Consider the following 24,787-nt stretch of genomic DNA (forward strand, 5'->3'; position numbering starts at 1 on the left):
GTGTAAACTACGACCCCGCAGACCACACACACACACAATGAAGTTGGGTATTGAAATGACTTTCCAGAGCATGGGAACAAACCCTACACTGACAGACAGATCAGGATGCGATCGAAGCAAACATGCACCCAGTTAGGATTAGCCAGGACCCAGCATGGATAAACGAGGTTAGACACAAGGGACAGCACCCCAGAGCATAGGCACCACGAAGTTGTTACAATAGTGGCCACATGGGAGATTACGGCCGTGATTGCCGACAAAACCCCCCCCAAACCAGCACCGATACCAACAACTGAACACCCCATCTAGGAACAATTTTAGGCCCATGCATAATGTTAGTACCCGTTCAGACGATTGAGGGTTTAATTCCACAGATTGACAGTGTTCAGACTCCCCACGCTGAGACAAATCAGGCAGACCAGTAGTTACAGGTGCAGTCAGAGGACATACAGTCGATTTTCTGTGGGGCACAGGAGGATCCCGGACCACTTTGAACTCCTCCACCATGTTTCAACGGGACAAATGGCCCACCACAGACACCATCACCCTGAGTGGATTCACTGGCCACATACAGCAAGGATATATCACAGCTCCCGTACCCATTCAGATAGGGAACATTATCATGAGACATCCTGTCGTTTTAGTTGACTTACCCCAAACAGCAGAGCACAATTTTTTGATTTTATGAGCTCCCATAACCTTTCGTTTGATCCAGTAAACAAATGTGTATGGCGAATGGCCAAAACAGCTAGGGCTCCCACTACGCGATTATTAAAACAGGATTTGCTCGGTAGGGGACTATTGGTTTAATCCGCAAATAATTAGTGCAGACCTGACGATTAGAGAGGTCTTCATAAAACACAAAGCTTCGTTCGCACAACACAAACACAATTGTCGGAAGATCCCAGGTACAATAAAGATTTCAGGTCCCGATCCAAATCCGCAAAAGCAATACGGTTTCCCACATCAAGCCGAGGGTGAGATTTTGAAGGTTATTACCAGTTTGTTAGACCAAGGAGTTATTCGACCCATAGCGTCCACAAATAATGCCTCAATTTAGCCTGTAAAAAAGCTGGATGGTTCATGGTGACTAACGATTGACGACCGAGAACTTAATAAGGTAACCCCTTTAGCAGCCCCCACCGTTGCCACGAGTCCCGAGACCATGCTAAAACAGGGGGTACAGGCAAAGTACTTGACAGTGCAGGACATCAGTGATGGCTTTTGGTCCATCCTGTTAGACAAGGCCTGCCAGTATAAGTTCGCGTTTACGTTTCAAGGGCAGCAATACATGTGGTCATGCCTCCCACAAGGATTCCATAACTCCCCCTCCATTTTCCAGACAATTGGCCAACGGACTTCCTAAATTTTTTTGACCCGAATGCCTCATACAATATACAATCTGCTCTTGCAAACGGACACAAAAGTGGAACACGTTGAGCTTTTATCGGAATCACCACACACAAAGGACCATGGGAATTATGGCCAACCCAGGACTCAGACAGATACAGAGCCTATGTGTATCTGAAACACAGGTAACCAGGCCTGATCAAAACCCCCCGCTTGTTTGCATTTTAATGGCCAATTTTCCCAGGACAATAGAACTCCAATAAAGCAACTGGCAAAGTGTTGTTTCCATTTTGCAATTCACTTGCTACCCTACATTTGGTAGTTTAGTGCGTTTCGGTGCCCACTTCTGGGATCTTCCCTCCTTTGCAGTCTTCATTGTCCCTCCTCCGAAGTCCCACATTGCCTCCTGAGGTCCTGCATTGCCTCTTCGCAGAGGTCCCACGTTGCCGCCTCTGAAATCTTGCATTGTTTGGGGACCTTTTTTGTTTGCGATTTACCCTCTATTTGGGATCCTCCAATTTTTCTGTCCATTGCCCTGTTTCTTGTGGTTGCTGCATTAAATGCATTACCACTTTTAAGCAGTCATTTTTTAAAAAACTGTTAGCAGCTGCCTGTTCTCCCTCTGTGCTTTTCCCGCACTTGCTGCTCCTCTTCCAAACCTCCAAAACCTCTCTCCACAACTGAAAAGCCTTTCCTACGATCGCTGCATAGAGAGTCTGATCTTCTGCCTCTTTTGATGTGCCCGTTTTTGTTGGTGACCGTTATTTAAAACTCTTTAACTTTTCTCTTTTTGAAGAAAAACAGGTTGGGGACTTCACTGATCCCAAAACTCCAGGACCTGTCTGCTGGAAGTCCCTCAGCGCAGATACCGTCACGGATGTTGCAGTTCCTTGGGGTATTTTTCCCTCGTTACTTAAAATCACAGCTCTTGCTTCTGAGGATTATTTTCTCCCTCCATACATTTTAAACTCTTGACTGCACTCTGGACTTGGCCAATCCAGGCTTACTCCGCATCTGTACCTCGGGTACTGTCAACATCTCACTGGGTCTATTCGCCCAAAGCAGGTAAGTATTTTCTCTTCTTCAGGCTTTGAAAAAAAAAGGATACTCCACATGTCGGGTCACAGGCAGTCATCAATAATCCACCCCATCCTTGTCGTCATCATAATAATTGCACGCTAGCAGGCTTCGTCAGGAATAAAGGTAATTTATTAATATGGTACAGCCGTACAGAGGCTGGCAGGCCACAGATACCCTGGAGCAGCCCACCGGCTGCACCAGTCCCTGTATGCCTTCTGGCTGTCTTCTGTCTAAGAGAGGATTCCACCCCCTGGGATGATCACCCACTCTGAACCCCAATTGGTCCCTCAAGCCAGTTGACCCTCTTCTGCTGTGCCGCCCTTCAAGAGACAAACATCACACAGATGCAGCAGCAAGTTTCATAGATTGAACAACCAAATGGAGAATCAACAGAAATCAAATCCTTTCGAGAAATTATTTTGTTCAATGTTGGTTGAAAATCTTTGCTATCTAGTTAGCATCCAATATCAGCTTCCCAAATCACACCAATTGGATATTAGTGCCGTGACAGTGAATGAGTTTAACTTAAGATAGGGAAGTGCAAGATCTAACTGACTTGAGGTAAAAATTGGTCCTGGCTCATTTTTGGGCACAAATAGCACATGCCAATTGGGAAGACAGAGGACCCCCCCCTACCCAATATTTGCACTTCAAAACCTAATATTAAGAAGGCGTAGTTGCACCTAGAATTGGCTTATCCATTGTAAGGATTCAGGCCACCAGGTTCACAGAACTCTCTGTCGCAGGAGGCCATTTAGCCCATTGTGTCTGCACCAGCTCTTCAAACAAGCCTCATGACTTATTGCTGTTACCCTGCCTGTTCCCCATACCATCTATGTCAGTATGGTAACATGAATTAGGAGAAGCAGGCAGGGCCCCTCAGGCCTGTTGCATCATTCAATAGATAATACCTGATCGGATTGTGGTCTCAACTCCACGCTCCGCCAACCCCAATAACCTTCGACTGTCGCATCAGTCAAGAATCTATCTACCTCTGCCTTAAAAATAGGCATTGAACCTACCTCAATCATTCCTGGGTTAGACAGTTCAAAGATGAACCCGAGTACTGATTGGTCACAGAAAACTGCTTCCCAATATCGGCTCCCATTGTGCCCATTTCGCGGCTGAAACAGATCCAACTTGAACTGCTCTTTCTCTCGAGGTTTGATGCAAGTGCAGTTTTAGGACTTGTGTCCAAGGATGCATGATGAACAATTAGTGCAAATATCTCCAAAATAAATACTACAGAGCATTTTATCTATGTTTTTTTTTTAATCAGAAAACTACCTGTAAAAGAGGATGTTCTGGAAAAAAATGTCAGTGACAAAACTCCAGAAATTTCAATATATAAAACAATTGAAGTACATAAACACAAAATTCAGGTAACAAATAAGATTCCTACTTTAAAGACAATTATCAGTGAATCTGAACACATGAACTATCATACACATCTTAAGGACAGCCCATTTTCTTTCCTTTCTCCCATTACTTTGAATGACGTGTTTTGAAACACAGCAGTAACATTTTATGCTTTCCTTCATTTCTAGAGAAGGATGTAAAATTTTTCTTCAAAAATAAAAAAAAATGCCCCAACTCAAGGCAAGAAATAACACCAAGAGCTTTATGGTGTAAATTTGCAGCAGAATCTATTATGGTAGCACCACAAAACATTTCATGCATATTATTCACCAGAGGCAGAGGGACCAAAAGTTATACAATGGCTTCTGCTGCTCAGAGCACCTAAAACCCACTATTTATAAAGGGGACTAATGTTTCTTTTTGTCCCATGAAAGGTGAATGATGAAAGTACAACGATAAAACCTTTTTAAAAAAAAAAACCTCACCAGAACATCAAACATAGTACAAACATAATTGTGTACGAAACAAGAACAAGGATTGTGGAAGTGCGGTGTGTGTGTGTGATGGGGCGGGGGTCTGCTGGGGTGACATTTGTCAGAAATCTCAAGTTCAAGTTGGGGATAACATCCATAGAGATATTAAAAATCCTGTCCCCCACTTTAAAGTTTCATACACATGGAAAAAGATGGCTGGATGAGACAGACAGCTATGGCCTTGGCATACAATCCAATGCTTGGCCTTGGAATACAATAACATACATGGGATGCAACTCTTGGCTTAGATTTGCCTTTGCAAGCTGGAAACAGTCTACGGCACACTGCAACGGGGTGGTGGGGGGGGGGGGGGGGGGGGGATATATGTTTCATTCATTCTGGATTATATAATAGCTTGTGCAAATTCACTGTGGTTTAGTGCTTAAACAGTAAAACTAAATTAGAACTTTCTAGCATCAGTAAAAATAATATTATGCAGGTTTACCATCATGCTTTCTCATCATGTACTCTTTTTGGTAAAACTTTGAACTTTTGGTTGGACAGGTCAAATACAAATACTCATGGTAGAAGAACTGGCAAATCTTGATCTCCCTGCTTACCTTTAAAGGAGTAGCTGAGGCAAACTATATTCCTTACTGCAACATTAAGAAAAACTAGAAATAAAAAGTACAATAACATTACACAAAAAGCTGAGCACACACTAGCAAAACATTACATTAATGACTAGTAGAGCTGACACTGGAAAAAAAAGCACCATCATAGAAAGCTGCAAATTTGAGGTAATAGCCCATGTGGTTAACTCAAGAAATATGACAGCAGGAATTACGCATTGACCATATAGATATTGGGTCAGATGCAGTATCGATGTATTGTCATGCCTAAACCTGTGTTATAAAAACTCAAGTGCTTCCTCTCCCTTGGCAAAATGAATGAAGCTTTCACTTCCTTCCCCCTCACCTTACAAAAATTTGTTACCTCCCTGGCTTCCTGGACAAAGCAGCAGTTCACTGCAACTACCATGTTAGTCTAAAGCAATCAAGCTATGAAAACCTGACCCTTTCTGGGTATTTTAACTAGAACAGGAGATGCTGCTTTGCATTATAGAGAAGTTGAAATTTGTAATTGGTTGCAACTGGACAAGAAAGGCCCCAAAAGTGATTGGAGCCACTCGGGTGTTTAGGCAAGGGGCAGCATTGGGTGGGGGTTGAAATCAGTGTACCTCATGAACGGAAGAGGCCTATGATGTAGAACGTGAATGGGAAAAAGCAATGACTCAAAAATCAAGAATCAGATTGGCCTAGATAACAGACAAAGAAAAATATTTGATACACCACAATAATTAAAAAAGATCGGCTGGCAATGCAGAAATGTATCGTGAAATACATATACTCTCTACGCGATTTGCAATTGCAAAGCACCAATCCAAGTGCTTTCAGTATGGGAAAATTTCTACACTTTTTTGGAGGCAATTAGTAGCTAAATCGTGGTTTATTCTCACAAGATTATCAAAAACTTTTAGTACAGCTGGTTGTGTTTAAGAACATGCTGCAAATAATAAAACAATGCCAGTCATCAGGAAAATAATTAAAAGGTTCCTTAATAGTTCAATTGTTAGAATGCCCCAGACCACCATAAGGCATTCAATTTTAAAGTAAAACTTGCATCTTTAAAAACATTGATAGAAACACACTTTTGTCATTCATCTCTGTTCATGGGGCAGATCATTCTGGAGTTGTATCTACAGCATGTTCAAATATTGCTGCCCATACAGAGCTATAAAAAAATGGACTAATATTGGCTCAATTACATATAGCACAATGTCCTTATTTGTTCAAGTATTGATCACCTCTGTACAGAATTGATGTGACAAAGCATGTTTAACCTAGTTCTGCTGTCCTTGTTGTGTTGCTGTGACCGAGACTCTCTCCCATAGTCTTGGCCAGGGTTTTCTTCAGAGTTTCTTTTCCGTAGCCTGCTCCTCTCCTGTCTAACGTCAGTCTCAGTCTCCGAGTCGCTCAATTCAACATCGGGACAGTAGCCATCGTTATCCTGGTATGCTGTAGTTGCTTGGTGCTCAGAAAGCTGCTTACTCCACAGGCGATCTTTGGCCGATCCCCTTTTTAAAGGCTTTTCACAGTTTCGGAAGTCTTCTGAAGTCCTCACTAAACTGTCCAACCTGTCTTTGCAAGGCTGACTAAATTCTCCCAATTTTGATTTTCTGAAAGTGCCCTGGTTGGCAAAATGATTTGTAAGAGTTGTCACTTTATCATAGGAAGTTTGACTGGAACTGTCTCTTTGAATAATAATGCCTGACCTGCCTGTTAGGCCATTTGATTTGAGTAACCCTGGACTATTGTTGTCTCGCATCTTTCCATTGGCATCAGTCGATTGTCCACGTAGTGATATATGAAACGTTGATGGTTTTCCAGAAGCTTGCTCCACACGACATTCGGGGGATGGTAGTGAACTACCTGCCTGAACATCCTGCCTATGGCGGCTACCAGTCAGCAACAGTCCATTGCTTCTTTCCTCATGTTTAAGCCAGTGATTGGACTGTAGTTTCTTTTCACTAGTTCTGGAGCTTTGTGGTGTTGTCAAATTGTTTTTACTGTACAAACTACCATCGACGTTGACAGAAAGTGGACCATTGACTGCAGTGGCAGCATTCCGTGAAGATTTTGTAGATGTCTTTAGCTTTATTGTGATTCTTGGAGGGTCATGGAACATCAATCCTTCCCGTGGTAATGACAAAGGCAGCCCTTAAAATGAGGGGAGAAAAGTTCAGAAGCTATTTTTAAAAACACATACACCCACCCCACTCACACCTGCAAAAAGTAATGGCAAAACATTTTGCAATATTGGAGAGGGCTTAAACTAACTTGGGAGGGAGATGGGGACCAGGACATAGCATTAGAAAGGAAAAACAAGATGTACACAGAATTGGGAGAGATAGCATTAGAGCAAGAAACAGTGTTATGAATACCTAGCTCATGGTTCATAGTGATACTTTAGAGGTAATTTTAAGTTCTGATAAGATTAAAGTTAACAAGAGAAATTGGGATAAATGCAATTAAAACAGCTTGAAGATTAGTACACTTAAGTAAGCATGGCACCAACCTTTTAAGGGTTTAACAGCCAAAAAGGCAAGACCATAGAATAGCAGGTGGGCTGACTTCGCTGGATGAGGAGTCCACACTGCTTGCAAAAAACTGCAGCCCAATAAATTATTTTGCTTTAGGAGTCAAAGATACAATTTATTTTAAAAGAATTGAGTGAGTCCTGGAAGGTTATGTCGTCAGGGAGTTGGGAGGGGCTTAAGAAAATTCCATGCTTTCAATTTATCTTTGTGTTTGCTGGGGGAGAGCGCGTTCTGCAGCTGTTAATAGGCTCCAGACAGCAAAAGCACTGTCGTTAGCTGGCTCTGTAGTTCGGGTTCAGGAGAAATCCTGGGGAGCTGAGAAGGTGTGAAAAGGTCACTGGCTCCAAGCTGGAAACAGTTAGGGCTCAGAAGAAGCTCTGGCAGGCATTTTATTTATATTTTGGCATAGCTGGCTAGATTAGAGCTTAATGAAATGCAAGGGGGGGGCATGCAAGTAGTGAAGCTAGCCGGCTATTAAAGAGCTGAAACTGCACCAGCAACTAAAGGCTCAAGTGCAGACTCCGACATCAAGGATAACTCATCTCGGGTGTTGAGACTGAAACCCTGGGAGGTGTGCAGTCTTTGAGACAGTTCAAGTTGGAGTGGCTTTGAGGGAATTCAGAGGCTTGATTTTTGAAAGTGAAAAGTTTAGAACCCCTCATGAGAGACAGGGTTTTAAGAAGTTTGGTTAACCGCGTTCACTGATGTCCAGATGGATTGCTGAGAGATCCATGGCATCGGTCTAGGTTACATTTGCTATTTATTGCACAGTCTGGTGGGTTCAGCCTTGGAAATATATATTCACTGCACGGAGTGATACATTATTTTCAAAAAATGTGTTCTACTGCACAAAATAGGTCAGCATGGTAAGAGTCTAGGTAAAGTTTTACTGATGTTGGTTTGAAATCAAAAGCAGAGGAAATTTAGACACCAAGTGCAACAAAAAGAACAAGCACCCAGATATCATCTTCAATTTCAGCATGGCATCGCACGGTCGTCTGTTCTTGCACATCTTTGAAATCATAAATACATGGTGCAAAACCAGTCATTGACATTGTGGAAAGGATGGAGGAGAGGTCACTGTTGTTACTAACAGAAAACAATTTCAACACATTTATTACCATTTGGGTTCCTGTGACCATTTTTCTTTCCTGATTAACACCTAGATGTGCTTTTGTAAAAGCAGAAAGGTTGGGGGAGGGTATTCCCTAGTCTCAGTATGTGCCTTGATGGGGAGTTGATCTGATCTGTACCAAGAAAGCCATGTCGGGCTGTGCATATACAGGTAAATGTGTGATGATTCAATTGTGCGATGAGTAATTATTTTAGCACTGCCATGTCATTTTGTAATCACCTAAAACCTTAGTGTCGCAGCTACAATGCCAGATATTTCACTAGGCCAGTGTTCAATTTGGTGATGAGAAAGTGTTCTTTGTTCTAAGCTAATAAATTGGTCTTTCAACTTGAAGCTTGTCGATAAAAATGCACATTTTTTGTTACGATAACTGCAAAATAAATTTCTAATGCCATATCCTTCCAAAATTTGCTCAGACCCCAAGAGTGGTAAAATACATTTGAAATGCGGCCCCTCACCTGAAAATGTTGGACACCCTATGTTAAAGCAAACAAACAACAGAGATGCCATTATACTACTGGGTGCATCCTAGTACTCCAACTAGTGGAACTGGCAGGGAACACAAAAGGAAATCCAAAAGTTTCTATATGCATATAAAGAGTAAAATGGGAATTATAAGAGAGCGCGCAGTTTCAGACTAAAAAGGCTCCTTCCCCATTAAGGCAGAGTGCATGGTTACGTTACTAAGTGAATGCTTTGCATATAGCTGAGATACTGGATAGGCTAAAAATTGATAATGAGGTATCAGAAGGTCTGGATGTACTAAAGGTCGATAAGTCACCAAGGTCGGATCAGATGTATCCAATGGTACTGGAGGGAAGCAAAGGTTGATAACCGTGTCCAAAAACATGAGGAATCTGGACAGAGTAGATAAGGAGCAACTGTTCCCATTGATCGAGAACCAGAAGACACCGATTTGAAGATGAATGGCAAAAGAACCAAAGGTGACATTTGAGGAAACATTTCTTCATGCCAGTGGTTAGGGTTTTGAACACACTGTCATATTAATTTGTGACGATAAGAGAAAATAGATTGCAGGGAGGGAGGGCTCCAGTCTACATTGCCCAACCTTGTAGAGGGAATCAGCCTTGTAGCAGAAGAGTTTTTTGCCACAAAAGCAGAGAGTTGGATTCAGAACACATGCAGCACACTATCACCACATCAATACTTAACACATGCAGCCCTCAATCTGGCAATGGCTGAATGCATGTGCGAGATTAAGTGACTTCAGATTCCAGAGCTGACCGAAGCGTATTCAGAATATGTGGATGTATGGGAAAGCAACCTGTAGATGCAAAGTGCTGCAGTAACTGGCAGAAAATTAGGAGACCCAGCACAAACGAGCTGATATCAGACTTACCATACCTTTCATCGCATTTCTGACATCAGCAGGACACACATATCGAGAGTCAATGACACTACCAACAATGTGCATTTATTGGTGCCTTTAATGTAATAACATGTCTCATGACATCTTCACAGTATTATATAAGAAATTATGGCAGGAGCCATTATCTAAAAACCAAGTCATTCATGGGATTATGTGTGTCACTAGCGAGGCCAACATTTAAGGTGTTGCTAGCACCTTCTTGAACTACTGCTGTCCAGGTAGTCTGGGTGCACTCACAGTGCTGGAGTTAGTCCAGAATTTTAACCCAGTGACAATGAAGTGCTGCCCATATATTCCTAACTCAGTAGTGTTGACTTGGAGGAAAGCTCCCCCCCCCCCCCCAAATTCCGGGGGGGGGGGGGGGGGGGGGGGGTTGGGCTCCATCCACCTGCCAGTTTAAGGAATTTCCTCCCCCCATCCAATCCATAATCTATAGAATCCCTACAGTGTACGAGGGGGCCATTCAGCCCATCAAGTTTGCACCGACTTTTCGGAAGAGCACTCTACCGAGACCCACTCCCCTGCCCTATCCCCATAATCTGCAGCTTGAGCTTGATCATGGCCAATCCACCTGTCCAGCACATTTTTGAACTGTTGGAGGAAGCCAGAGCACCCGGGAGGAAACCCACCCAGACACGGGGAGAACGTGCAAACACCTCAGAGACAGCCATGCAAGGTCAGAATTGCACCTGGGTCTGAGGAGCTGTGAGACAGCAGTGCCACCGTGCCGCCCACAATCTCTTCTGAAAAATAAAGAAAATCTTACTGAGTTAGTGCAATCTCTATAAACCTGAATGCTTCCGAACAGCTATCGATCAAGATCCCTTTTAAAGACACCTGCTATCTTTCACTTGCCCAGCCCACAATCTTATCCAGTGCAACACTGTAAAGCAAGGGCAAGCAGAGAGGAACCCACAAGTGCATGAAAAGCACTTATTTATATTTACCTTGTTTACTTGTTTTATGCTCAATTATTATTATTATTACCTGCAGTAATTTGCTGATTCATCAGTTGAATATGCAAGTTGAAAAGCTGTTCCTGCACTTTACTCTGTGACAACTTCAGTTTCTCTCTTCTGCTCACCATGTAGCAAAGATTTCTCACCTAAAGAGAATGAACAGCAACTTCGGTTTTTAGTATTCCTTTCAAGTTATCTGTAACCCCAAATTATTGTGTGTTTTTTTTTACAGATAAAAAAGCCCCACAAAAACAAAAAATTCAAACCCTTTCCAAGTCTTGGCGTAGATGCATGAACATCTTCATTCTGGAATGGATCCGGTCCTCTTTCTGCAGACCCAAGCAATTTTCTTCACCTTCTTTTGGAGGCAACAGTGGTTTGCTAAAATTGCTTTTTCGCTTCAGCTTCCAGTACTCAAAAATGTATTCTACTACCTGCTCAGAGAGATGCAGTTCACCAGCCACATCAGCAACCTTTACCAAAGTGTAAAATTCTTCCTCCAGTTCCTGAAGCTTCTGTGCACGCAAGCCCTTCTTCTCAGTTTCAGTCTGTTTCAGTTTTTGCTCACTGACTTTTGCATTTGTTCATAGTCACCTTCTTGGTTCTGCCTATTTTTGCTGTGCTTGAGACAGTAAGACTTGAACTTCACCTCATCACCATCATCCAGGATTGTCTTCATCTCCAGGTTATGCTCAAAAGCACACGTTACATGGAAGGCGGTAATGCAGCTCTTCACTGAGCACTGAGAATTAATGAGAAAACACAAATGAATGTAAACAATACCATCCAAGAGCTAGTGATAAACAGTATGTTAGAATCAGTGGCTAGACAGAGGAGGAGGCCATTTTGGCTTGTTGGTCAAAATATTTAGGTGAAGCAATCGTCTTTACAGATTTCAGATATATAATAGATTATCCCATAAGAGCTTTGTTTATTGTACATGCACTAATTATTGATAAGTTTTCTTATAATTTCACATTTTAATCCTAAAGCACTTCTGTCTGTAATGCTGCTCTTCAAGTTAGCATTACAATTACATCACAATTGTAGAAAATTAATCATTTATGAAGGAAAAATAGTACGGTCATATCCTGAAACTGGAAACAACCTTAGTGCTTAAAATATAGTTCAGCAAGCATTTCAAGAGTCTGGTTAGAATCATGCTTCAATAAGGTTTGACTTTAATCATGAATATTCCAATTGCACAGCATATAAACATGGCAAACGTTAGACCACAAGAAACTAATCCAGCTCGCAGAATCCCTTCCAACGGGAAAATTCTGTAATAACAATGTTTTATGAATGGGACAGAGCAGCTATGGCAAGGGCAAGTTATTTTGTCTATTCATATCTCCATTCCAAAAATCCAGAGAAGTCTGTTAGGGAACTTTCAATTTGGTGAGTCTCGTCAAAAATTAAAGTCTACACTATACATCTCGTTAAAGCTAGATTAGAGGGCTGCAAAAACAATTATTTGAGTTTTTAATAATTTGCACACTGTAAATTAAATGCCAAACAGCAGCTGACAATGGAGAACCTAGGCTCCGGTTCTCGGAATATTCATAAGCACTTTCAGTGACTATGATCTTTACAAGTAGATTAGTACTTATGCGAGTATACCTACCGGAAGTCTGCTTTCAACTAGAAATAGATTTAGCTGCATAATTTTCACATAAAACCATCAGCTCCTTGACCAAAGCACCGGGTTAATTTCTTCAAATTCAGCCAAAGGCAACTGATCAAAGCTGTCAGAATCAACGTTGCAACAGCTGGATTTGTACATGCATATATATGACATTGGCTGAAGCTCTTTCCATCTAGATACAATGCAACCACATCCGCCATTTATCCGCCCCTTAACACAGTCTGCTGGGAGAGGCATACCTGAATGCAGGCACCAGTCTTCAATTTGCAAAGGCTGCAGACTAATGACCATCGGCTTGGTGGAATGTGAGACACTTTTGTAATCGGTTCCATTCTTTCAGGGCAGGCAATACTGACCTATGGTCACAATAAAACAGATTATAGCATTTCACGAAGTTGACAAAAAGGCCAACATCAAAAAGTTAATCCTGAGTTGGGGATTCCGTTTCCAATCAATTTGTGTTCACTTCTTTTAGAGTGCAGCAGTGAGATTCTTTTTTCAGGAATGGTGCACCGACCAACTGTGTCAATTGTCAGCAAGGGGTCCTGAATGAGATTAAAGGGACAAAGAATACCAGCACAAACAGTTACAGTTCCGTGAGAACATCTCCTAAAAAGTCAAACAGGTGCGGATCCCCAAAATCAAATTCATTTTCAGGCAAACTGTTGAGAAACATATAAAAATGAATTAAAATTTTCACGGCAGACAATAGCAATATTTCTCCTGTGGAGATGAAAATCTTCTTTTTTTTTAAAATAATTTTTATTGAAATTTTTACAAAATACAAAATATGAACATCTTAGCTCTATTAACATACAACCGCGGTAACACCCCATGAACAATACCCCCCCCCCCCCAGCTTCAAGAGCAACTTCAAACAGAACAAAAAAAAAACAACAAAGAAAAAGAACAAAGAGGAAAACCAAAAAAGAGAGAGATAGCACCCTCCACAAACCCATGTGCACAGTTCTCCTCCTCCTCCCCCCCCCCCCCCCCCCCCCCCCGGGTTGCTGCTGCTGTCGGCCTCTTTTCCTACCGTTCCGCCAGGAAGTCCAGAAAAGGCTGCCACCGCCTGAAAAACCCTTGTACTGATCCCCTCAGGCCAAATTTCACCTGCTCCAATTTAATGAACCCCGCCATATCAGAGATCCAGGCCTCCACGCTTGGGGGCCTCGCATCCTTCCACTGGAGCAAGATCCTCCGCCGGGCTACTAGGGACGCAAAGGCCAGGACCCCGGCCTCTATCGCCTTCTGCACTCCCGGCTCCACTGCAACCCCAAAAATTGCGAGTCCCCAGCCTGGATCGACCCTGGATCCCACCACCCTCGACACCGTCTTTGCCACCCCCTTCCAAAACTCCCCCAACGCTGGGCACGCCCAAAACATATGGGCGTGGTTCGCTGGGCTCCCCGAGCACCTAGCACACCTGTCCTCGCCCCCGGTGGAGATGAAAATCTAATATTAGATTTTATTCAAGGGAAACATACTACAGAAATGTCACTGTAATTTAAACATATTTATCAGTCAAGAGCAACTTGCCTGCCTGACGATACATTTTGCAGAAAGCAAAAATAATTTAGTCCTGGTTACAGTACAAATTCATAAATGTCAATAAGTATTGGCGGGTTAGCGCATAGTTGTAAATTACAATTGGATGGATCTCATCCCACAAAATACAATTAAGTCCAACAATTATACTTCTGTCACCTGTGCCTCAAACTGCACCTCTCCATTATATTAGCAAATTAGAATGGCATTGGTTCATCAACGCAAAACCAAAATCTACAAAACATTTATCATAGAATTTACAGTGCAGAAGGGCATTCGGCCCATCCAGTCTGCACCGGCCCTTGGAAAGAGCACCCTACCTATGTCCAGACCTCCACCCTATCCTCGCAACCCAACCTAACCTTTTTGGACACGAAGGACAATTTAGCATGGCCAATTCATCTAAACTGCACATCTTTGGTCTGTGGGAGGAAACCGGAGCACCCGGAGGAAATCCACACAGGCACGTGCAGACTCCGCACAGATAGTGACCCAAGCCAAGAATTCGCCCCTGGAGGGGCGAAGCAACTGCGTTAACCACTGCGCTACTGTGCTGCCCACTTAAAAGGACATCTCTTCCAAACGAAGCTGATAGCATTTAACAGAGGCATCAAGCAGAATCTTGTCCCAAAATTAAAGGCCAAGTGAAACAATGAGTAGCTTCTACCCCAAGATAATAAAACAGTGGAAAGTCAGACTTGCATTTAGGTAGCGCTTTTCATGACCATCAGACATCTCGAGTGTTTTACAATCAATGCAGTACAGTCACCATTTTAATGCAGGAAAGGCAGACAATGTGCGCACATCAAACAGTAATGTATTAACAATTTGTTTGTGATGTTGATTGAAGAATAAAATATTGGCCAGGACAGGAGGAACAACTCTCCTGGCTCCTCTTCAGAATAGTTTAATGAGATATTTTACATTCACTCAAACAGGGAGATGGGGGCCTCAGCTCACATCATCCGAAAGACAACGCAGCACTGGAGTGTCAACCTTGATTTTTGTACTCCAGCCCTAGAGTGGGGTTTGAACCAAGAACCTTGTGACTCAGATGCAAATGCTGTCAGCTTAACCCTTCGGCTGACATAAGTAAGAATTCAGAACACAGACGGGAAGTGACAATTGAAATAATCTACTTGATTATACAGATGGGCACTCCGAATTTGTGCAACAGCAATTAGATCTTGATGCAGAATTAAACAGGAAGTAACAGTTTTTCTCAAAATTCACTCACTGGATTATGATAGAACCCACTGTTGCGTTGTTGATTTGTGACGCTGCCAGATACATAGCGTCAGGAGAATCAGAATGGAGGCGAGGCATTACCATGGATGCATCCATTTTCATACATTTCCTAATGTTTAACAGAAACTAGGAGGAGATCATTCAGTTCTTCGAGCCTGATCGGCCATTCAATACGATTGTGAATGATTCCTCTAACTCAATGCCATATTCCCGCTTTCTCCTCATACCCCTTGATGCTATTAAAATCTTCTTTAAAAAATCTAATTCGAATTTATTCAGCCCCCCTGACCAATTTGAAGCAGCAGCAACAGCTTTGAGGCATTAAAATAAATTGTGCTAACCTCAGAATTAAAGACAAAGACACTGTTTTTCTGCTGTTGTGAGTTGGACAAAAAATTAACTCTACTTAGAAGGGGGAATAGAAAGTTCTACCATGAAACATAGAAAATAGGTGCATGAGTAGGCCATTCGGCCCTTCAAGCCTGCAGCGCCATTCAATATGATCATGCAAATTCAGTATCCCACTCCCGTTTTCTCTCTATACCCCTTCATCCCTTTCGCCACAAGGACCCTCCCTCTTGAATATATCCAACAAACTGGCCCCAACAGCTTTCTGGTGGTAGAGAATTCCACAAGTTCACAACTCTCTGAGAGAAGAAGTTCTTCCCCATCTCAGCCCTGAATGGCTTACCCCTTATTCTTAGGCTGTGACCCCTAGTTCTGAACATCCCCAACATCAGGAACATTCTTCCCGCATCTAGCCTGTCCAGTCCCATCAGGATTTTCTATGTTTCTAGGAGATCCCCTCTCATTCTTCTGAACTCCACTGAGTACAAGCCCAGTCGATCCAGTCTTTCTTCATATGTCAGTCCAGCCATCCCAGGAATTAGTCTGGTGAACCTTCGCTGGACACCCTCAAATGCAAGAATGTCCTTCTTCAAAGTAGGTGACCAAAACTGCACTCAATACTCAAGGTGTGGCTTCATCAATGCCCTGTATAACTGCAGCAAGACATCCCTACTCCTATACTCAAATCCTCTCTCTATGAAAGCCAGCATGCTTTCCTTGCCGCCTGCTATACCTGCTTGCCAACCTTCAGTGACTGTTCCACCATGACACCCAGGTGCCGGTGCACTTTCGCTTTTCAAGCCATATTACTGTGTCAATTTGTTTCATCATCTGGGATTAATTCTTTGCCACACAAATTCTGATAACCCAATGTTAATAATTTCCTAATTCGAGATAGAGGTATAGTTCTTACAATAACACCCAAGAACGTTGTTTCGTGTCTCAGGACAATAGGTCGGATCTGATCCCAAAACTATTTTTTTACCTTTTTCATATATAAAAGGGACTTCGCTTTCACATCAAGTCAATATTTGAATGAAGTTGAATTTTAAATAAAACATGTAGTTTTTAGCTTTACCGGAATTCTAGTGTGTAAGCACACAAGGAGGTTTGAAAGAAACAACAAGAAGGATGTAGACAGAGATTTCTACCAAAACAAATCCACATCATTTTTACCTCCGGTATCCACAAGGCACAGCTGACATGTGCCCACTTGGTCCCAGCACGTGTGGCTTTCATTGCTCCACCTTGCTTTGGGCACAGAAGACACTGAGGATAAATTCCAAGTACACAAGTGCGACACAACCAGCTACCTTCAGGCACTTTCAGAATCCCATAGCATGCCTGAGTGAAAAAGAAATTTGGCAAAAAACATACTGGTCAACAAAATTCAACAAATAGATAGGAATGCACATTTTTCTAAACTTTAAGGGTTGGATTCCACACTAGTAGTTGATGTGAACGTTATAAATTTTTTTTTTAATCATTTGTATTTCTTAAACATATATCACCTGTAGTCAGTCCACACCTTTCAAAATAATATGGGTGCAGTCATGGATGTAGCAGGACATAGCTTGATCTCAGTGCCCCATGCACCATCTTCAACATCCACTTCTACTGCCACCAGCACACGGTGCCAGTACTGCACACTGCTTATACGATGCACTGCAGCAACTCACAAAGGTTCTTTTACATCATCTTCCAACACTGTGATCGTTACCATCTGGGACACAGCAGCAGTCACATGGGAACCCACCACCTCCCCAAGTTCCCCGCAAAACCACACACCATCCAGACTTGCAACATTGTCGTCCCTTCACTGTCACTGGGTCAAAATCCTGGAACTCCCTCTCTAATAGCACAGAGGATGTGCCTACATAAGGACTAAAGCGGTTCAAGAGGAAAGTTCACCACCACCTCGGAAAGGCAATTAGGAGGGATCTGAAGACAAGGATGAGAAATTTTGAAACAAGATGTTGCAACATCACAACCATTGTAAGTCGGACTTATTTAATGATCATGCACTTGATTTTCACCGATTTAGTACATTTGGCCTCATGAGAGGAAGCATGATTCGGAAGTCTTTTGGAAATTAATTTATGGGATATGAGCTTCACTGGCGTGGCTAGTATTCACTGCCCAATCCTACCACCCAACATTTCTTGGTCCCAAAGCTACTGTCGATAGCTGGTGCACTATTTTATTCATGTTTTCTCAGACCAATAGACAGCACATTATCAGGAAAAAGTGGGTGATTGTAACTGTCTAGATATTTAAGTGGCATTTTCCTACCATCCCAGTGTTAACGATCAACTTGCCAAAGATGGGAACCACAACTTCATGTAGGCATCCAGCAAATGTACAGGACCATAACCTAATTTAATAAATTGCTATTCAGTTGACACTAATTAGAAAATGGTGTAAATAAACATTGCACAGTCCCAGTAAACTCCTTTAAGATGCTGTAAGATTAAAATTTACAGAGACAGAAGTGAAAGTGAGAAGACTCTTCAATAGTTTTTGCCTCATTAGTATTGCACTGGCAATTCTATTGGTTTCGCTACTGTTCATTTCACTGAAGTAAAATTTTAATTTATTGGCAAAGGAATTGTAACGGTGACAATTTATTACAAAATGACAACATCTTTGGGCAAAATCAATACTCTCTCTGTAGGTTTGCAGATTGCAATGTTGAAACAAACTATTATCAGTCATAAATCTAATCAAATGCAAGGAAGAGCTTTCCAAGTCACGGGCCTCCAGTTGGCGGAAATCCAGCTTCAATTTTGTATTTGTGTTTTGAAATCCTCAGCAATTAGCATCTGACTCCTTATTTTTCTATCCTCAAATAACCAGAAGAAGCACATGGGCACACTAATGCAGTTATGCTACTAAGCTAGTAATCCAAAGACCTGTAACTATTCCAAAAACCTAAGCAGATTGAGAATTTGAATTCTGTAAACAAAAAAAAAACCTGGGCCAAGAAGGGATCAATGAGACTGCCATTAAAAACCTAGTCGGTTCACATTAGGGAAGGAAATCTCCCATCCTTAACTGGTCCACATGTGCGCGCCTCCAGGTCAGCATCAATGTTACTGTGTGTCTTGTGTTGCTCCTTGAAGTGCAGTTTTGAATACCATTTAGTTGCATTGGACTGTCCGGGATGGGTACAAGAACTGGTCTTGCCAATGGGACCCACATGCCGAGAATTAATTTTTAGAAAACATTTACACTCGGGGCTTTTCGCAGTAACTTCATTGCAGTGTTAAAGTAATCCTACTTCTGACAATAATAAAGATTATTCCTATTATTTATAAATCCTTTCCCAGGATTTTGCAGTTAGAATCCAAACTTTTAAATAATTGTGCTTTGTTTAACTTAAATGGTCAGAGCTTCCCTGCCCCACACGGCTATTTTGCATGAAATTATGTCTTCTTTGTCCATTCTGAAATATAATCTCATTAACACCTGCTGATTGTGTGATCAATATCACTTGGCTAACAGAGGCCAAACAGGGCCTTCTACATTTGTACAGGTGCAAAGCTAAATATTTTAGGTGGATTTCACTGTAACATAATTGTGTACCGCAAAAATGAACCAAGTCGAGTTGATAACTATGGTCTCGATTTTGCCACTCTCCACCTATTTACTTAACTTGTACCATAGCTCCACATTTCTCGTCCAGACTTCCGAACCAGGCACCTTCAGAAACATGGAGCGTAGAATCCTCCTTTGCAATGCAGGACGTCCCCTTTCTACAGCACTAACTGTGTGGGATGTGGTGTGTGCGGGAGGGGTGCGTGCGGTTGCTGTCGGTGTGTAGTCAAGAGGGGGGGTTATGGGCGGTAGTCCATGGTGGGGAATACAGTGGGGAGTCAGGTGGAGGTTAGTCAGTTCAGTAACATCGTAAAGCTCAAGAGTAAGAACTGGTTTTAAATCCCAATCTTTCCTGGGTATCTATTCTGCCAAGCGTGTTGAAACCACCCAAATCGGACTTTAACTCATTTTCTGAGGATTTCAGATGTATAATTACCCTGCCGAAGTTAAAGCTGCCCAGGCAAGTTGGGTACAACTGTCCATAGACCGACGGTATCGGCCAATATTACAATTTTTGAATCACTCGTTCCATTTTATGAATAGGTAACATTTTAACTTACTTGATGGACACATATATTACACCTATCGCAGAAGACCATCTCATTGCCTTCTTCACTGTCGGGAGAGCGGCATACATCACAAATGACATCTTCATCATACTCAATTCCCAGCCCTTCCTCAGTTTCTATGGCATGGTTCATGTTTTCATAGCAGTGACGCTCCAGTGCTTCTATAGTTTTCTCCATAGTGCATTCATGAATCAAACCACACCCTGAAGGAAGAGAATTTTAAGAAAAAACTTGCTTTTATGGTCATTATTCAGATGAATCTTCATGATTACCAATCAATCATCAAGCAACGGGAAACCACTTTGAAGACATTGGTCCGCTGAAGAATTTAAGACTCTCTGAAGTGCTCCAATTCTATACGGAGTGTGTAGATAAAAGAACTGTAATGTAGTGTCTTCACTGTCATAAAACATCCCAGGGTGCATCACAGAAGCATTAGCAAAATATGACACCGAGCCACATAAGGAGATGTTAGCTCAGCTTAGTTTTAAGGAGCATCTTAAAGGGAGAAAAATGAGGCGGTGATGTGAACGAAGGAGGATATTTCAGAGCTTAGAGTGTAGGAAATGATGGTGCAATTAAAATCAGGGCACAAGGGGGACAGAATTAGACGAGTGCAGATGTCACGGAAGATTGTGGGCCTGGAGGAAATTACAGAGCTAGGGAGGGACAAGACCATGGAGGGATTTTAAAAACAAGGATGAGAATTTTAAAATCAAAGCATGGCTTGACAGAAAGTTAACATAGGTAAGCACAAGGGTTATTGGAAAATCGAAATGGACTGGGAGCAAGTTAATGCCTGGATAGCAGAGCATTGGATAACCTCAAGTTTACTGAGGGTAGAATGTGGACAACTTTTTTTAAAAATTCATTACAGGATGTGGACGTCGCTGGTTAGGCCAGCATTTATTGCCCACCTCTAGTTGCCCTTCAGAAGGTGGTGGTGAGTTGCCTTCTTGAACCGTTGCAGTCCATGAGGTGTAGGTACACCCACTATGCGGTTAGGGAGGAAGTTCCAGGATGTTTCCCCAGTGACAGTGAAGGAACGGTGATATATTTCCAAGTCTTGATGGCGAGTGACTTGGAGGGGAACCTCCAGGTGGTGGGGTTTCCATGTATCTGCTAATCTTGTCCACCTGGGTGGTAGAGGTCATGGGTTTGGAAGGTGTTGTCTAAGGAACCTTGGTGAGTTACTGGAGTGCATCTTGTAGATGATACACATGGCTGCCACTGTTTGTCGGAGGTGGAGGGTTTGAATGTTTGTAGAGGAGGAGCAATCAAGCGGCCTACTTTGTCCTGGATGGTGTCAAGCTTCTTGAGTGTTGTTGGAGCTGCACTCATCAAGGCAAGTGGAGAGTAGTCCATTACACTCCTGACTTGTGCCTGGTCGATGGCGGACAGACTTTTGGGTGGGGCGGCAGGAGGCGAGTTACTCACCGTAGGATTCCTAGTCTTTGACTTTCCCTGGTAGCCACAGTATTAATGTGGCTAATCCAGTTCAGTTTCTGATCAATGGTAACCTCCAGGATGTTGATAGTGGGGGATTCAGCGATGGTAATGCCATTGAATGTCAAGGGACGGTGGTTAGATCCTGTCTTGTAGGAGATGGTCATTGCCTGGCACTTGTGTGACACGAATGTAACTTGTCAGCCCAAGCCTGGATATTGCCCAGGTCTTGCTGCATTTGGACATGGGCTGCTTCTTTATCTCAGGAGTGTGCAATCATCCGCAAACATCCCCACTTCTGACCTTATGATGGAAGGAAGGTCATTGATGAAGCAGCTGAAGATGGTTGGGTCGAGGACTCTCCCCTGAGGAACTCCTGCAATGATGTCCTGGAGTTGAGATGATTGATCTCCAACCACCACAACCATCTTCCTTTGTGCCAGGTATGACTCCAACCAGCGGAGAGTTTTCCCCCTGATTCCCATCGACTCCAGTTTTACTAGGGCTCTTTGATACCATATGTGATCAAATGCTGCCTGGATGTCAAGGGCAGTCACTCTCACCTCTGGCATTCAGCTCTTTTATCCACGTTTGAACCAAAGCTGCAATGAGGTCAGGAGCGGAGTGATCCTGGAGGAACCCAAACTGAGCATCCAGGTTCTGGCTGAGCAAGTGCCGCTTGATAGCACTGTTGACAACTCCTTCCATCACTGAGCTGATGATGGAGAATACAGTGATAGGGTGGTAATTGGCTGGGTTGGATTTGTTCTGTTTCTTTTGTACAGAACACACCTGGGCAACTTTCTACATTGCCGGGTAGATGCCAGTGTTGTAGCTGTCTTGGAACAGCTTGGCTAGGGGTACGGCACGTTCTGGAGCACAAGTTTTAATACTATTGCTGGGATATTGTCAGGGCCCATAGCCTTTGCGTATCCAGTGTCTTCAGCTGTTTCTTTTCTTCTTAAATTTAGAGTAGCCAATTATTTTTCTTTTCCAATTAAGGGGCAATTTAGCATGGCCAATCCACCTAACCAGCATACTTTTGGGTTGTGGGGGTGAAACCCATGCAGACATGGGGAGAATGTGCAAACTCCACACGGACAGTGACCCAGAGCCGGGATTCGAACCGGATCCTCAGCGCCGCAGTCCCAGGGCTAACCACTGCACGACATGCCGTCCGTCTTCAGCCATTTCTTGATATCACGTGGAGTAAATCATATTGGCTGAAGACTGACATCTGTGATGCTGGGGGCCTCTGGAGGAGACCGAGATGAATCATCCACTCGGCATTTCTTCTGGCTGAAGATTGTTGCGAATGCCTCAGGCTATGCTTTTGCACATATGTGCTGGGCTCCTCCATCATTGAGGATGGGGATATTTGTGGAGCCTCCTCTTTCAGAGTTGTTTAATTGTCCGCCACCATTCACGGCTGGACTACAGAACTTAGATCTGATGCATTTGCTGTGGAATCGCTTCACTCTGTCTATTACTTGCTGCTAATGTTGTTTTGCAAATAAGTAGTGCTGTATTGGAGCTTCTCCAGGTCGACACCTAATTTTTTCTGTAAACCTCATGTTGCTTCTGGCAAGCTCTCTTGCACACTTCATTGAACCAGGATTGATCCCCTGGCTTGGTGATAATGATAGAGTGGGGGATATGCCGGGCCATGAGATTGCAGATTGTGGTTGAATACAATTCTGCTGCTGCTGATGGCCCACAGCGACTCATGGATGCCCAGTCTAGAGTTGCTGGATAAGTTTGAAGTCTATCCCATTTATCATGGTGGTCGTGCCGCACAACACGATGGAGGATATCCTCAATGTGAAGACAGGGCATGTCTCCATAAGGGCTGTGTGGTGGTCACCTCTACCAATACGGTCATGGACAGATGCATCAGCGGCAGGCAGTTTGGCGAGGATGAGGTCAAGTGTGTTTTTCCCCCTTGTTGGTCCCCTCACCACCTACTGCAGTCCCAGCCACTTTAAATAGCTTTTGTTTCTCGCCGGTGCAAGCACTGACAAACACGCGGCTAAAAATGCTCGCTATGGGACTTTGTTCCCATTTAGTTAAATCCCGCCCACTATCAGGGGCCTCACGGTAGCATGGTGGTTAGCATCAATGCTTCACAGCTCCAGGGTCCCAGGTTCGATTCCCGGCTGGGTCACTGTGTGTGTGGAGTCTGCACGTCCTCCCCGTGTGTGCGTGGGTTTCCTCCGGGTGCTCCGGTTTCCTCCCACAGTCCAAAGATGTGCGGGTTAGGTGGATTGGCCATGCTAAATTGCCCGTAGTGTAAGGTTAATGGGGGGATTGTTGGGTTACGGGTATATGCGTTACGTGGGTTTAAGTAGGGTGATCATTGCTCGGCACAACATCGAGGGCCGAAGGGCCTGTTCTGTGCTGTACTGTTCTATGTTCTATGTCTGTATGCATCTTAATCCAGGTTTTAATAACACGACTGCAAAAAATATATAAAATATGATCATTTCTTACATTCATCACAACCTATCATACCCCACAACCTCGTAATCAAGAACAAATTTATTCAAATGAAATTCCAGCTGAAAGTTAACATACAAGATGGTAAATAAATGCATGTGTTACTACTGGATAAACTAACTCAGGCATACCCATTTCTTGAAGTTCTTCATTTGCTGCATGTAACCAGTAAATGTCCACATCATCCAAATCGTAACGGCACACAGTGTCTGCCAGTTCCAGGATGTTTACATAGCCAGGGTCTGAGGGTTCAGCAGCAGAACAGCGAATAAACTTCCGTGGTTTGGTGAACAAAGTGTCCTTTGCCTTTTCCACAATAACCCTAAAACAACCAAACATAAAAATCAAACACAAGAATAGAACCAATTCAGTGCAAGCATTTCCGCACGTTTAACTTTACAACAAAACATTTCACCAGAGAAGAGCATGGAAGTCTTCTTGAATTCTCTTTTTTAATAATTTAGAGTACTCAATTAGTTTTTTCCAATTAAGGGGCAATTTAGTGTGGCCAACTCACATATCGTGCACAACTTTGGGTTGTGGGGGTGAGACCCACAAAGGCACGGAGAGAATGTGCAAATTCCACATGGTCAGTGAACCGGGGCTGGGATCGAACCTGGGTCCTCGGTGCCGTGAGAATCTTCTTGAATTCTTTGAATCAAAATGTGGGGCTAATTTCTCCTTCCAAACTCAATGATACAAAAGCGACTTATAGCACCTTATTAAAATTCAGGTGCAATCTCCTAATTAAGCGTAGGCCATAGATTGAACCTGGAACCTTCCCGGTCTGTGCGGCACATTGCCAATCTGAATTGATTTACACAGGCAAAATGTCGACAGCGTTTCATTTCACTCAATAGGAAGTCACTATTCCAAAACTTGAATTATCACAACCAAGTGGGTATAAATTAATTATATAGACAAACGATTAAACTTGGTTAGTTTCTTTTTTTTTTTAAATTTGATTTTATTCAAGATTTTACA

The 24,787-nt window shown here is 42.9% G+C and overlaps 1 protein-coding gene across 1 annotated transcript in view; it reads right to left on the minus strand.

Moving 5' to 3' along the window:
- Window positions 1–3,682: 3,682 nt before the first annotated feature.
- The window catches only part of jade3 (jade family PHD finger 3), a 76,239-nt gene continuing 55,134 nt past the window's right edge, over window positions 3,683–24,787 (minus strand). Inside the window, 8 exon segments of the mRNA XM_038817914.1 lie at window positions 3,683–7,042; window positions 10,935–11,052; window positions 11,173–11,490; window positions 11,493–11,648; window positions 12,791–12,907; window positions 16,872–17,039; window positions 19,853–20,064; window positions 23,935–24,125. Coding sequence (XP_038673842.1) covers window positions 6,126–7,042; window positions 10,935–11,052; window positions 11,173–11,490; window positions 11,493–11,648; window positions 12,791–12,907; window positions 16,872–17,039; window positions 19,853–20,064; window positions 23,935–24,125 — 2,197 coding nt within the window. The 3' untranslated portion in view covers window positions 3,683–6,125.

This window comes from Scyliorhinus canicula, chromosome 14 (genome assembly GCF_902713615.1).
Source record: "Scyliorhinus canicula chromosome 14, sScyCan1.1, whole genome shotgun sequence".
Taxonomy (NCBI): Eukaryota; Metazoa; Chordata; class Chondrichthyes; order Carcharhiniformes; family Scyliorhinidae; genus Scyliorhinus; species Scyliorhinus canicula.